The 16,362-nt window shown below is 40.0% G+C and overlaps 1 protein-coding gene across 3 annotated transcripts in view; it reads right to left on the bottom strand.

The window, feature by feature from the left end:
- Positions 1-16,362, bottom strand: part of EFCAB5 (EF-hand calcium binding domain 5) — a 161,872-nt gene that overhangs the window by 62,924 nt on the left and 82,586 nt on the right. For all 3 annotated transcript variants that reach the window (XM_072639852.1, XM_072639853.1, XM_072639854.1), the window contains 2 exons: positions 15,812-15,882; positions 6,969-7,124 (listed from right to left, as the gene is read on the bottom strand). In XM_072639852.1, the coding sequence (XP_072495953.1) occupies positions 6,969-7,124; positions 15,812-15,882 (227 nt within the window). The remainder of the gene's footprint in view (positions 1-6,968; positions 7,125-15,811; positions 15,883-16,362) is intronic.

Here is a 16,362-nt window from a genome sequence, read left to right as displayed (position 1 = left end):
AAAGATGTAAAGCAAGTAGATTCAGCAGTATCTGATCCTTAATTATAAGATGAGAGCATTGTTGAAGTGTAAAAAGGACAATTTCAATTATTTTAAATTAAATTTTTCTTGTTTAAATAAAACCTACATAGCCAAGAATAGAAGGAATGCAGAAATTTGGGGGGAAAACTTTCATAGATAATCTCTCAAATAGGATGCGATTGGGTTGGAGTATTGTTGTGATGTATGAAATGATGAGTTGGTTAATTTAGAAAAACATGGAAAGACTTGAATTTCAGAAGGAAGATGCTATTCATGTTCAGAAAAACAGGTGATAGGAGGAAATAAACATAGTTTGGTCTTCCATATATGTATATGAGTGTATATGTGTATATATGTGTATGCTTATCAATATTAACTGTGGAGATATATATATATATACATACATATATATATATATATATCTTTCCACAATTAATTATAGATTTCTTTAGAGTGGTAAGGGGACTGAGAGAGAAAAAAATGAAGTAAGAAATGTACAAAGAGGACAAAAGAAAATCAATAAGGAAGCCAAGAAAAGCTGGGCAGCTTTGAAAACAATGTGTAGTATTTATTATATAGGTTTTTCTTGAAATGGAAATTTATTGTTTAATATTGAATCCTCTCTTATGCTCTATTGTGTACATGTCAATGTTGCTGGGGTTTTGTTTCATTTTCTCATTTTGTATTTAAGTTTAAAATAAAAAAAAATTTACAAATAAAAAATACAAAAGCAACCAGGGAAAGCCAAAGATCATGGCTCTTTGGTGATGTCATGACTTGCCTAGTGAATTGAATTTAAGTGAGATAGGGCTGTGCAAAGTCCCCAGCCACACTTGCTCCTCCAGAGCCATCTGGGTCTAGTGGCCAGATCTTGATCAGTATGACTGGAGTGGTGGAAAGAACCACCCCAGGAAAAAAGGAATCCTGACATGCTGGATGTGGAATTGTTGTCTGGTAGACCAACAGACAGGGTGGTATTCAAATGGCTAGATGATTTTTTTTAAATGGCAATAAAACTCCACCTTGCTATATGGGAGTTGCCTGAAATCCACTTTGCACATGGCTATAGGGAAAAATATGAATGAGTGACGTCAGCACAGACCTAGGGCTGCCTAATTCTGTCATCAAGCAAAAGCAAATGAGGACTCTGCTTCACAAAACTACCGCCACAGGTAGGATCTTTCTCAGGCTGTTGCTGCCTGTATGAATTACCCTGGCCTCCCTGCACTCCAGACTGTGGTTCAACAGAGTATGTTGAGGCAAAGAACATCCTGGAGAACAGATCAACTCTCTGTCTCTGTCTCTGTCTCTATCTGTCTGTCACACACACACATATACATACATACACACACATGCACACACACACACACACACACACACACACGCATAATTGCATCAGTCAAAAGATAGTCTTTAAAAATAATCTCACAAGCAATTGTGCTTAGCCCTTAGCTGCTGAGTGGATGCTGAGATGTCTGACATGCCCAGCAACATCCTTTCTAAGATTACCTTCCCTCTACATGGTATTTCATCTTATATTATTATGATTCCAATATGTTGTCTCCACCACTGGAATTTAAGCTCCTTGAGGGCAGGAATGGTATTTCTTTTTTCTTTATAGCCCATGCACTTAGATCAATGCCTGCATATAGTTAGTGCTTAAATTAAACTCATTGATTGATTTTGCCAACTTTGCTCCTCTAGATCTAGAGGTAGAAGGGATCTCAAAGACCATCTAGTTAAACTCTTTCATTCTATAGGTAATGAAGCTGAGGAAAGAGGTTAAGTGACTGGCCCAAAGTCATATTATCTACTCCAACTTTATTTTACAGGTATGGAAACTGAGGCACAGGAAGGTAAGGAGACTTACACAAGATCACACAAATAGTCAGCATCAGAGGTAGGATTTGAACCCAGAACCTCTGACTCTGAAGTCAGGGCTCTTTCTATTACACTAACCTATGAATATTAATCACTTCTGTCTCCAGCAATTTTACTCCTAAATGTAAATGTCATTAATAGAGAGAACTCAAAATTTTCTTTAAATACTATATTCATCCACAAATAATATTACATACTCTCAGACAGACGATACTATGTTGGGCTTTAAAAAAACGTTGGGACCTTAGTTAGTACAATATCTTCTAGGCAGGTCTTAGTGCCTTTAAATCAAGGCCTCTTTAGAGTGGGTTTTTTTGTTTTGGGGGAAGTTATTTGCTTGCTTTATTTTATTTTATTTTTTTTACAATTTACTAATTTAGACACAGATAAAATAAAAGGTTAGAGAGAAAACTTGAAGGTAGGAAAACCAGAGTTAAGACCAAATTCATGGAGACAATGGTCAGTTGTTCATTATTCTCAGTGAGTTCATGCCTGGGAGTAGGAAGGGGGAAGAGACGAGACTTTATCTTTGCAGTAAATATCTCTTTGTAAAAATTAATTAATGTTGATTGATTCAATGGAGCTGGGGTGCTAATTACTGGCAGATAGAGAACATATCAGAATCACCCTAATCTCTTAGGAAGACCCCTCCCACCTCCTCTCTCTGAGGGAGAGTTGTAACCTGCCTAGCTCTGGGAACCCCATCTGCTGGAATGCATGTGGATTGATTGGGGAAGGGAGGCCAGAGTCTATTACATCCAAACCAATGAAATCTCAAATCTGGTGAAGAAAAAAACTGACAGTATCCATACTTCATTAACATGTACTAAAACAGAGGGAATAGGACCTGTGAATCACTTTTTACCTAGTCTTCTACAACTGAAGAAGGTACCTGAAGGGACAATTCGATTGGCTAGAAAGACTTGCCTCAGCCTTTACTGAAGCATTCTTGACTTTTTTGTCATTGCTTTTTGTCATTTGAGACCTCCTTAAGCAAAAAACCAAAAAGGGTCCCAGAAGTCCTTGGCAATGGAGGACCAGAGCTTCTAGGAAGATGCAAATGAGGGAACAGACAAAGCTCATTGGCAACTCCCCCTGGAAATCTTCCTGGACACCAAGAGGTGGAAATCTGAATCTGCCCACTATTTCTTGCTCAGGATGCAAACTATGTCCATATAAGACTAAGCTATTTTCATCACGTTTGCATTGGAAGTACTCCAAGGCCAGCTGGTATTCAAGGTACACAGATGCCCTCCCAAACCACAACCCTACAAACTCTTTCCTGATATAAACACATTTATCCTCTCCTTGGTCTGTCTCTGAAGGCATGGTTTCTATACCCCAGTGGTCCCTTATTTTTTTCCTGTTTGTTTAATCAATGCCTTTGGTTTTTCTGTCAGTGATTTCTGGATATAATGTGCTTCCTCGGCCTCCCCAGAAATGAATTTTCAGTCATGACAAAGAAAAACAGTTAAACAAAAACCACTTAGAAAGGGACTGCATTCGACAACGTATTCACCATTTCATCCAAGGAGTTCTCTACCTGTCTGCCAAAAGAACAGAGATATGTCTCATCTGTTCTTTGAGACAAAGATTGGTGAGTAGAGTTACTCAGGGTTTATTTTCCTTTCTATGTTCCTTTCATTCATGTCATTGTTTTGAGAACAATGTCCTTCCACTTCGGCTTATGTCCCTCTGCCTCTCTTCATCCACATCTCTCCACATTTCCCCAAATTCCTCATCTTCATCACCCTCTGAGTTATAGGAATATTCTCTTACACTCCAGCACCACAACTTGTCCAGCCATTCCCCAATGAATGAGCACCTGCTTGGTTTTCAGTTCTTTTGCACATTCCCTGGACTGCATTTCCCCTAGGAAAAGTGCTCTGCCAGTACAGAAATTAACACAAAGCAATTAACTGATAAGCCAAGAGAGATAGGGTAGTACTGTGGCTGGAGATAGAGTTGGAGAATTCAGGTTCATGATCTTGATCTGTTACTTACTAGCTGTGAGACCTTAGGCAAATCACTTAACTTCTTCTTTCTTTTTTTTTTCAATTTATTTATTTATTTTTAGTTTCCAACATTCATTTCCATAAGATTTTGAGTTTCAAATTTTCTCCCCATCTCTCCCATTCCCCAATCCCAAACACTGTGCATTCTGATTACCCCTTCCCCCAATCTACCCTTCCTTCTATCACACCCCTCCCTTCCCTCATCCCATATTCTCTCTTTTCTTGTAGGGCAAGATAGATTTTTATACCCCATTACCTGTATTTCTTATTTCCCAGTTACATGCGAAAACAATTTTCAACATTCGTTCCTAAAACTTTGAGTTCCAACTTCTCTGCCTTCCTCCCTCCCCACCCATCCCCACTGAGAAGGCAAGCAATTCAATATAGGCTATATATGTGTAGTTTTGCTAAAGACTTCCATTACAGTCATGTTGTGAAAGACTAACTATATTTCCCACCATCCTATCCTGCCCCCCCATTTATTCTATTTTTTCTTTTGAACTTATCCCTCCCCAAAACTGTTTACTTCTAATTACCCCCTTCCTCTCATTTTTCCTCCCTTCTATCAACCCTCCCACACCCCATTTATCCCCTTCTCCTCCTACTTTTCTGTAGTGGAAGATAGATTTTCATACCAAATTGAGTGTGCCTGTTATTCCCTCCTTAAGCCAAATGTGAGGAGAGTAAGCTTAACTTTTTCCCTCTCACCTCCCATTTTCCCCCTCCATTGAAAAAGCTTTTCTTGCCTTTTTGTGAAAGATAATTTGTCCATTCCGTTTCTCCCCTTCTCTTCCCAATATATTCCTCTCTCACCCCTTAACTTTATTTTTTTAGATATCATCCCTTCCTATTTAACTCACTCTGTGCCCTGTCTATACGTGTGTGTGTGTGTGTGTGTGTGTGTGTGTGTGTGTGTGTGTAATTCCTCCAACTACCCAAATACTGAGAAAAGTTTCAAGAGTTACAAATATTATCTTTCCATGTAGGAATGTAAACAGTTCAGCTTTGGTGAGTCCCTTATGATTTCTATTTCCTGTTAACCTTTTCATGCTTCTCTTGATTCTTGTCCTTGAAAGTCAAATTTTCTATTCAGCTCTGGTCTTTTCATCATGAATGCTTGAAAGTCCTCTATTTCATTGAATGACCATTTATTCCCTTGAAGTATTATACTCAGTTTTGCTGAGTAGGTGATTCTTGCTTTTAATCCTAGTTCCTTTGACTTCTGGAATATCATATTCCAAACCTTTTGATCCCTTAACGTAGAAGCTTCCAGATCCTGTGTTATCCTGATTGTATTTCCAGAATACTCAAATTGTTTCTCTCTGGCTGCTTGCAATATTTTCTCCTTGACCAGGAAATTCTGGAATTTGGCTCCAATATTCCTAGGAGTTTTGCTTTGGGGATCTCTTTCAGGAAGTTACCAGTGAATTCTTTCAATATTTATTTTACCCTCTGGTTCCATAATATCAGAGCAGTTTTCCTTGATAATGTCATGAAAGATGATGTCTAGGCTCTTTTTTTGATCCGGGCTTTCAGGTAGTCCCATAATTTTTAAATTGTCTCTCCTGAATCTATTTTCCAGGTCAGTTGTTTTTTCCAATGAGATATTTCACATTGTCTTCTATTTCTTCATTCTTTTGGCTTTGTTTTATAATTTCTTGGTTTCTCATAAAGTCATTAGCTTCCATCTTCTTCATTCTAATTTTTAAAGAACTATTTTCTTCAGTGAGCTTTTGAACCTCCTTTTCCATTTGGCTCATTCCGCTTTTTAAAGCATTCTCCTCCTCATTGGTTTTTGGGCCTCTTTTGTCATTTAGGTTAGTCTATTTTTAAAGGTATTAATTTCTTCAGCATTTTTTTGGGGTCTCCTTTAATAAGCTGTTGACTTGTTTTTCATGATTTTCTTGCATCACTCCATTTCACTTTCCAATGTTTCCTCCACCTCTCTTATTTGATTTTCAAAATCCTTTTTGAGTTCTTCCATGGCCTGAGACCACTGCATATATTTTGGATGTTTGGGATGCAGAAGCCTTGACTTTTAGGTCTTCCTCTGGTGGTATGCATTGTTATTCCTCATTTGAAAGCAAGGAAGAAAATACTTGCTCACCAAAAAAGTAACCTTCTATTGTCTTATTCTTTTTCCCTTTTTTGGGCATTTTCCCAGCCAGTTACTTGACTTTTGAGTTCTTTGTCAAAAAGAAGGTATACTTTAGGGACCTCCAAGTAGTTCCTCCAAGGTGGCACAATCAAGGGAGAGGAGTTTACTTCTCTCCTGACCTGCATTCTAGTCTTGGAGCAACTATAAACACTCTTTTCTGCCCAAGATCTCCCAGTAGAATTCCCTCTCAACAACTGCCTCTAGCTCCACCATGCCAGGCAGCTCTCCTTCTCACCCCAGGGCTGCCACTCAGGGCTGAGCTCTAGATCAGCAGTTCAATATCCCCAGGGTCTTTAGGCCAGGGTTCCAACAATGGAAGATGCTGCCTGGACTAGACTGTTGTTGGGGCTAGACTGCTGCATACCCTTCTCATGCAGGTGAAAGAGCTTTCTCATTGACCTTTGAAGCTTCCTTTGATGTTTGTGGGTTGAGGAATCTTAGAATCACAGCTGCTGCTGGTGGCACCTTGAAGCCTGCTCTGGTCCTGTCCCTGTTGCATGGCCAAGGCTGGGCTGTGCTCCGCTTTGTGCTCAATGAGATAGACCTTTTCTGTCAGCCTTCCAGGCTGCCTTGGGCAGGAAATCTCTTTCACTCTGTCATTTTGTGGCTTCTGCTGCTCTAGAATTTGTTTAGAGTCATTATTTTACAGGTATTTTATGGGCTGTGGGAGGAGAACTTCTAGAGGTGTGTCCTCCTACTCCACCATCTTGGCTCTGCCCCACTACTCTAGTCAAATCACTTAACTTCTCTAGGACTAAGTTTCATCATCTATGAAATGAGGGATTTAGCTTAGCTCTAAGGTACTTTCTAGCTCTCAACCTGTGACCCTGTGACCCACCGGCATAAGACTGGGAAAGAGCTGGACCCCAGATAGGTGTCCTCAGGGAGCTTACCTTTCCAATATCACAGGCCAAGAAGAGGTTTAAAAACTCTTGCCTCCATCTGTCACGTTTCACCATTTCCCAGAAGTCATCTGCACAATGCCAAAGGTGCTTCAGGAATTCTGTGAACATTTCACTTGTTAAGTCCTTGATGCACGGAAAGATCTCCTATCAAGAGAAAGAGAAGAAAGGATTGATTTAAAACCACCATCTCCACTAAGATCACACATTTAAAGGCACCTAGTTGAAACTTTTCCAGTTTACAGGTAAGGAAAGCGAAGCCCAGAGCCATGAAGGGACTCACCCAAGGTCACTTGAGTAGTAAGAGGGCAGAATCAAAATTTGAATCCAGTATGCTCCCAAGAAGACCCAAAAAGAAACAGGAAATTGGAGGGCTATGGGAATATTTCTCTGTACCAATTCATAGTCAAGTTAATGCTTCTCTCAGGCCCCCTACTTCCTCTTTTTACTGGTCCACTAGAGAGAGACAGTATGGCAAGGGGACTGAAGGTGCTCTGTCACTTTAGGCAAAGATTATTTAACCTGGTTGAGGCTCAGTTTCCTCATCTGTAATATAGGACTTAGAATCATAGATTAGAGCAGGAAGTCATCTAATCACACTTTCTCTTTATTGAGATCTGAAAACTGGGGCCCAAAGAGTCTTCCCAAGGTCACTCAGTTGGCAAGTGTCAGAGTCCTGTGACTTCAGTTTGCAACTCTTCTATCTGTAACCCCTCCCTTCCTTGTATTCCTTGGAGGCAGACGAATTGACCAAATGACCCCTGGTCTTCTCATCTTAGGATCCTGAGACTCTATCATCAACAATCATTTCAGAAGAATTGAACATTTTCCACCTTCTTCACAGGTTCACCTATTTCTAGTTGGTGAAGACTTTAGACATTACTTAGTCCAACCCCCCCACCTTATCTTACAGACATAATTGAGGATGAGAGGGTCTTGGTGACTTGTCCAGGGTTACCCAAGTAGCAAGAAAGAGAGAAAGAAATTGAACCCAGATCCTTTGCCTCTGAATCCAGCATCCCTTGCTCAGGACCATGATCTCTCTCATTGCCAAGTAAAGCACTCTCGAGCAGTGGATATTTTCAGCTCAGCCCTCTAAGGCTGGTGTGAGAAAAGATGATTGATTTACAGGAATCATCTGGTTTCATTTTCATTGCTTGAGAAATGACCCCAAAGCCACCTGGGTCTCCTGACAGGAGAGATGTTAGTGAAAAGAAGGTTTATTTTAAACCCTCTTCTTAGAGACTTTTTAATGCTTTGGATTTATAGCCTGTGGGTTCTATGAGAGAGAACAGCCTTGCTCTCCAAGTGTGGGCTGGATGACATCAATAACACTGGCTGCCAAAAAGAACCACAGTCCCTAAGCCTGAGGAGAATGATTAGGGCTTTTTCCTGGGGTGTGCTACAGAAAAGGAAAACTGACAACATCCAGGGGACTTTGTATTCTTGGGGGCTGAGAAATGGAGAGCCTCAAATCTGAAGATGATTCCTGGGATTCATCTGGACAAAGCACTTAACCTCTCTTAACCTTAGTTTCATCACCTGAAAAATGGAAATAACACTACCTGGAAATAATACTACTCTAGTTTTTCTAAGAGGTTCTGACCTGTGAGTTCATTGATGTACAAACATCCTCACCTTAGCCTGGTAGAATTCCCTACTTCCCATGAAATGCAGTTCAAGCCCCACCATCTATACAAAGCTCTTCATCCCTCCAATTATTCCTGCCCTTGCTCCCCAATAACCTCATCTTAAAAAATGTTTTCCATATATTGGGCAGCTAGGTGGCACAGTGATAGAGTGCTGGGCCTGAGGTCAGGAAGACTCATCTTCCTGGGTTCAAATTTGACCTCACTGATTTATGAACTATGTCACCCTGGGCATGTCACTTAATCCTGTTTGCCTCAATTTCCTCATCTGTAAAATGAGCTGTAGAAAGAAATGGCAAACCACTCCAGTATCTTCAACACGTAAATCCCAAATAAGGTCAGAAATAGTGGGACATGACTGAAAAATAACTGAAATCTCTCCCCATTAGAAGCTAAACAACTTGAAGCCAGGACTTGGTTCATTTTTGTAGTTGTATCCCCAGAATCTGGCACAAGGTACAGAGTAGCTGCTTAATAAAAGTCTCTGGTTTGATTAGAGCTGAACTGGCCTGAATCCAGTTTCTTTTTCAAACACAAATTGACATCAGTATCCATCTCTGCCAGCCATCTGTTAGAAAACTAAACCAAGTCAAACAAAATGACCCCAGTGGATTAAATGTGAATTGGGGAAATTCTCCTCCTTCCTTGTGTGAGTTTTTAGTGTTCATTTTTTGCTTTGAAAATCAATGTGCTGAGAATAGCAAATTAATGCCTGAGAGTGATATTGAAAGTCCTCTGCTTTCTTCACAGCTAATCTCCACGATTCTTTAATTGAGGATATGCTAAGGTTTGATGAGGTGAGAGAAGAAAGATGGAGAAGAAAGGCAAATGGCAAAACTCTGTTTTGGGTGCTGACTCCCAAGAAACCACTCCAAGCTCCAGAGGAAAATGAAAGATTTCAAGGCTGTCTCACAGGTTGCGTTCATCCTTCATTTTTGAAGAAGACCACAACAAAAGAGAAATGATGGCATGACCTGCACTTGACTTTGATTTGAGTGAGGGAGGTCTGTGTAGAGGCACCAGCCTCACTTTATCCTGCTGAGCCATCTGGGTCCAGTGACCAGATATTCATCAGGATGACTGGAGATGGCCCAGGATGCAATGGGAGCTCAAGGCTGTCTGAAAACAAGGGATAACAGAGTACTGAACCATGTGTGCGCTAATGCTTTGTATGCTAGGGGGAGATGGTGTGCTAATAAAACAGTGAGGGCAAAACTTTTTCGCAGGTTTTCATGCCTTTATTGGGAAAGTGTTTTCCTTTTCTTTAAATGAGTATCAAGAAACTAATAATAGTCAACAAAGGAGCCATATATACTTAATAGCTGAAATTGAAAAAACCCTCACTTAGTGATAAACACATGATTAATTAAACAAAAGCCTTATTAGCCAGCAACAATGAAGCCAAAGAGGGCCCTGATACATAATGATTTCAGTCCTGCCCAGAAAACAAGCTTAATCCCACTGCAGACAGCCCTCAGCTTCCTGAACAGCACATAACTTGGCAGAGAAAAAGAGGTCACCCAGGAGGAGCTGTCCAGGCTGGTGGAGACTGGAGGACCCCAGAACCTCACTTTTACTCCTCCTTTCTTCCTGCTACCCTCTTGCAGAAGACTTCACTGTTCTCTGTTACCTCGTTTTGCATTTGTCTTGGTATACCTAGCACACTGCATTGTAGACAGTAGGTACTTCATAAATGTTTGTTGGTGGATTGACCCAAACTTAAGACCAGAGGTCACAGATTTAGAGCTGGAAGGGACCATACAGGCCATGGGGTCCAACCTCCTCATTTTTAAGTTGAAGAAACTAAGGCCCAGAGAGGATAAGTGACTTGTCTAAAGTCACATAGCTAGTAAGTGACAAAGGCAGGATTTGAATTCAGGTCCTCTGATCCTAAATCCATGGCTTTTTCTCCCTCACCATGAAGCCTTGCCAGGAGTTGGCATCTCAATCCAGTGCAAGTCCAAAGTTGGTGGCTAATGAAAGGGTAAATCCCAGAAGCCTCTCTCTCTCTTTGCTACCCCTTACCCCCAGCCTCCTAGGCAGCATCTTGCCTCTTGCCTCCGCTTGAAGACTTCATCCTGCTCTCCATCTCATTACCAACGATGAGTGCCTCTGAAATACCAATGAAGCTTGCTTGGGCATCCAAAAGCTCCATTCTGACACCCTTGGGGCCTTCAACCTCCCTCAGGAGCCTATGGCAAGGGAATGGGACTTACAGGAGGTAAATTTTTTTAAACCCATTTCCTATAGTTAGTAGCCTTAAATTTCCTTAAGAAGCCTCAAACAAACTGTTTGCCAGCTTCAGGAACTGGAGGGCAAGAGAGGAGCTGAGCCCCTGATCAGATGTGTGAGAGGCTGGGAGGAGGAGAAGCAGATGGCCCAATTACTGGTGCCCTTGGAAAAAGAAAAAGAAAGAGAAAGAGCACATCTGGGGATCCAAGGGAGGGTTGAGAAGTGTGTGTGTGTGTGTGTGTGTGTGTGTGTGTGTGTGTGTGTGTGTGTGTGTGTGCGCGCGTGTGTGTGTATGTGTACACTGGACCCAGAGGCAGAAGACCTGCATTCTGAGTCTTGACTTTTGCATGTGGCCTCAGGCAGATCATCTTCTCTCCAGTGGCCCCAGTTTCCTCATCTGTAAAATGAGGAGGTTGGACGAGATGACCTCTAGTCATCTAAATCCTTCCAGACTGAAAGCTATATGATCTGATGATCTCAACCTCTTAAGACTTCTACTCCACTTAATTTAATTCAACTGATGGTAAGAAAGTCAAATCAAGTCAATGAGCATGTTTCAAGGGCTTGCTATGCTTCCTTCAAGGCTCATCTCAAATGCTGCCTATTTCTAGGAACCTTTCCTGAATCCTCAATGAAAAAAGTATTGTTGAGTATACTCCAAGCCAGATATTGCACTGAGAATACAAAAAGAGTGAGACAAGCTCCTACCCTCAAGGTGCTTACTTTCTAACAGGAGGATACAGCCAAATATAGGGGAATTGGAGAAAAGAGTTTTGGTCTAGGGAATTGATTAGGAAGTCAAAAGTCTTGCTCTTTCAAGAAACATGGATAGTATTGATTTGGTTATTGTATTCAGAGAAAGAAGGAGAGGAATAGTGGTACTGATAGTAATGGTAGTGGTAAGTATGGGAGCCAGTGTGGGACAATGGGGAGGATGGCAAGATGGTCTTCTGGGTAGACAGTCGAATCACTTTGCATATCTTCCACATTCATTTATTTCTAAATATGTTGTATCTCTCCTTGAGATCAGGAACCCTCATTTTTGTTTTTGCATTTCCAGAGCTTGACAAAGCACCTGGCACACAGGAAGTGTGCTTGATGATTGATTAAAAGAACCTATGTTTTCCATATGTTGGTACAAAGCCATCTACATTAAGGGGGAGGTGGCATGTAACAATGAATAAAGTGGGAAATAGGTTTAATGACAGTACAATATGCCTCTTTGGGAATCTACTGTATATGCTTTGTTTGAGGAATAAGTGTATCCCCAGGATTTAGTACCATACCTGACACACAGTAGGTGCTTAATAAATGCTTGATATCTGACTTAAGTTCTTCCCAAAGCCCTCTGCCCAAAGAAAGAAACCAGTGAATCAAATTTTTATGGATGCAACAGAGAAACTAAAATCTTCGCATACCATTTAATAAAAACTATCCTCTAGATTCACATTATCTATGGCAATTTTTCTTTAATTAAATGCAACACTTTGATACAAAAGTGAAAATTTAAAAAAAAACCCTTCTAAAATGAGCACCTGAAACATGTTTCCCTGCAAAATATGCTCACACAGGAGGCGCCCCAAACCTCTACATTCATTTGATAGTTGGATTTAATACTATTCTTAATTACCTTAATAGCACCCGCTTGCATAACTAAAATATTAGTGTTCTCTACGGATCTATTCTACACATTGTGAGGTTTATCACTTGACTATAAACTTTAACTCTTGGTGGGAAAATGGGCCAGTGATTTTTCTTAATAAATGATATTTTTAAGAAGTCATACAAAGGAGCTGATGATATGTAGATAAGATCCTACATTTAGAGCCGGAAGGGACCTCAGAGGTAATTTTATAGATGGAAAAACTGAGGCTTATAGAGGTGAAGTTACTTGCCCAAGGTCACACAGTAAGCGTCTAGGGCAGGATACAAACCTAAGTCTTCTTGACTCCAAGCCTAGCATGCTATCCATTATGCCCCCACCTGCTTCTAAATGTCATTCTTCTCAATTTGACAAGCAAAAAGACAAAGTGAAGATCTCCTACACCACAGATGAATGGAGTTCTTCATTTATAGCTGAAGAATCATCACCAAACTAAGTCAAGTCTCCATAAACTTGGGCCATTGATGGGCAGGACCCCAGTGTCTATTCCAAACATTTTCCTGAGGTTTCCTCTCTCGTTCTGACTCTTCAGAGATGTTAGTTAGGCTCCAGGGATGTTAGCTGGGTTTACCTCCTCTAAGCCTCAGTTTTCTCCTTGGTAAAATGAGGGGATTGAACTCAACCTCTAAGGTCCTTTCCAGCTCTAAATCTATGATCCTATGGAGGAGGGACCTTAGAACAAGTCTGGTTTCAGGTGAACGGGGGAAGTCACATCAAGCCTTTGTCTTCTCATTTGAGTCTGACAGATTAAATTGCCTTTCCCAAGAAATGTGAGAGCATGGCATGCCGAAGACAGCTTTGTCGACAGCAGACAAGGTAACAAGAGACTCTGTTTCCACATGGAGATCATTTTCCCACTGTTGCTGCATTCTCCCTGTGTTCTTCTCTGCCTTCTTACTCATCCAGTTCTATAGGAGAGCTGGGAAGGATTTGAAATGATTCATTGTCATTTCTAGGTCAATTAATGATGATATTGCCAGGAGAAAGTGAGGAAGGCTTCCTGCATGTTGGGGGTACACCTTGTGGGGAACTGACATAGTGGATTTCTACTAAAGGTAAAAAAAAACATATGGGTTCAAATACTGCCTCAGATACTTATAAATTGTGTCTTTGCTAAGTGGCAAGTCAATTAACCTTCCTAGTCCACAGTTTCCTTTTCTGTAAAATGAAGAGATTGCAACTGAAAGCTTTCCATCTCTGAATTGATCATCCTGACATGGACAAGAGTTGCACTAGATAGTCAGCTATGGATTGGTGGTGGTCTGCATCATCAGGGAACTTCTGAATTGATGAAATCTCAAATCCATTTGAGTATTTGAATACTGAACTATTGATTAAAAAAATCCTTCCTTTCTAATCTCCTGTTTCACCTTCCCCAACATGCTTACACAGGATAGGGATCCATGCAATAAAATACCCAGTTCCCTGAAGGATTTCATTCTTATAAGAATGAATAAAGGAAGAAAGTACAAAATTATTATCTTTTAGGTTTCATAAAGAAGTTTTTTTTTAAATTGTCTTCCCTAGGGAAGAAGGATGAGAGTAGATTTCCAATGGTTTTATTTAGAAAGTTTCTGGCTATTAGAAATAAAGGTAAAAAAAGAGTTCTACCAAGAACTAATATATATTTTTTAAAATGCAAGATAGATGTGATTCCCCCACTCAAACCCAGAATTTTGCTGAAAACTCCCAGCATTCCATAGGAAATCACCTACATCTGCCTGGCTTAGTGACTGAAATTGATTTAGTCGTCTTCTTAATTGGCACAATTTTTGGTATAGTGATCAGTCTTGACTACAATCCAAACTTTCATGTAAGATTGGTGGGTTGGCACCTGTTTAGATACTATGTCTTTTAACACCAAGGTAAAAAAGGAAGGAAACAAGTATTTATTAAGCACCTGTTATGTGCTAGGCATTGTGCACATATCTTTTACTGTGCACAATATTTTATAAATATTTTCTCATTTGATCCAACAAAGCAAGGGGGAAAGAAAAGTACACTGGGTTCTATGGGAACCACTGGAAAAGGAGAGAAAAGAATAATTTTTTTCTTTTTTCCCCACTTTATTGTATTTTATTTTCCCAATTGCTTGTAAAGATAATTTTCAACATTCACTTTTATAAGATTTTTGAGTTCCAATTTTTTTTCTCCCTCGCCTTCTCCCTTTTCCCCACCAAGATGGTAAACAATCCAATATAGGCTATATATGTGCAATCATATAAAGACATTCTCACATTAGTCATGTGGTGAAAGAAGAATCAGAACAAAAGGAAAAAAACAGGAGAAAGAAAAACAATAAAAAAGAAAAAATGTATGCTTCCATTTGCATTCAGACTTCACAGTTCTTTCTTTGGATGTGGACAGCATTTTCCATCACAACCTTTTGCAGTTTCCTTAGATCATTGTATTGTAGGGAAGAGCTAAGTCTATCAGTGTTGATCATCACACGATGTTGCTGTTACTGTGCACAGTGTAGAGGATGATTTTTATAGACTGAGAAACTGACACACAAAAATGGCTATGATAGGAAACCCAGGCCGCTCAATATACATGATCACTTCTTTTGCTTGCTGTTTTATAACACATGTAAATTCCAAGGTGCTCTAGCTATGAATCCCAGAATTCTTATATAATCTTCCCATAGGTCTTAACAGTTCTTTCATTTGTAGTTTTATCAATTACAAACTTCAAAACTCTAAAAATGGTCTCATGGATCCCAATTTCATGCAGTTTTCATTGCATTAGTCACTATTCTGCTTTCAAACAGGGCTAAATACATTCATCTGAGGGTCAGTTCTCTATGGGTTCCCCAGGATTACTCAACATTTTGTTGAGTAAAGTTAAGTAATCTACTTCTTCATAAGTGGATTTTATTGGTTCTCCTTAATGAAAATATTCTTCATCTGTCCCTTTCAACAACCAAACTGTGTACATACGACAGAGACAGTACCAAACACTTAGAATCGCTGGACTGGAAGTGGTCTCAGAGGCCACTTTGTTCAACTCCACCATGCTGAAGATGGGGAAACTGAGACCTCAGGAGGTAATGTGACTTGCATGAGGTCGCAAAGGTAGTAAGCATCAGAGGTGGCATTTGAAACCTGGTCCTCTGCTTCCAGAGACAGTATTCCTTCCATTGTACCACTGCCCTCCATTCTCTTTATTGCATAGTTAATACAGATGTGTATTAACATTTGTGTTAATACATATCAGCGTTCCCAAAGGCAATGGATAAGTAAAATTGATAGAAGGTCCTTATGCTGACATTGAGTTATTTAATTTCTCACCTCTATAAAACCTTCTTCATCTCTCCTATCTTCCATTGAGCCTACAAATTCCATTGGCTGGTAAAGTGCCTCTGGCAGGAAACGAGAGAATGACACAGTTAGTTTGGTTGCAATGCATTTTCCAAGCAGATTTTAATTTTTAAACCCATTGGTTTCTTGTCATCACTGACTTTTCCCTGTAACTTTTAAATGGTACTTACTGAAAGTACAGCTAGCAGACCTCAAAGCAAACACACAAATAAAAGACAAGTTGCTTTTTTGTTTAAGCAAACCTCTGGTTTTATGAGTTTAGGGAGTTCCCAGTGAGAAATTTCTACCAAGGAAAACCAACACCTCTCTGCATTTATGAGTCTTCGAAAGTTGCCTTGGGCACTGAGAGATTCCCCTAGCTCAGGCAGCTATTATAGTGCACACCTATAACTCAGATCTTTCTGACTCTGAGATCAGCTCTGAGATCAATTTTATCTATAGTGATATGTTCACTATATCATACTGTGTTTTGAGGAACACATAACAGAAAGTTAATAATTGATGAAGTTTTTTTTTCCTAA

This window comes from Notamacropus eugenii, chromosome 2 (assembly GCF_028372415.1).
Source record: "Notamacropus eugenii isolate mMacEug1 chromosome 2, mMacEug1.pri_v2, whole genome shotgun sequence".
In the NCBI taxonomy this organism is placed as follows: Eukaryota; Metazoa; Chordata; class Mammalia; order Diprotodontia; family Macropodidae; genus Notamacropus; species Notamacropus eugenii.
The sequence above is the reverse complement of the archived record's forward strand: the minus strand, read 5'-3'. Positions and strand labels throughout refer to the sequence as shown.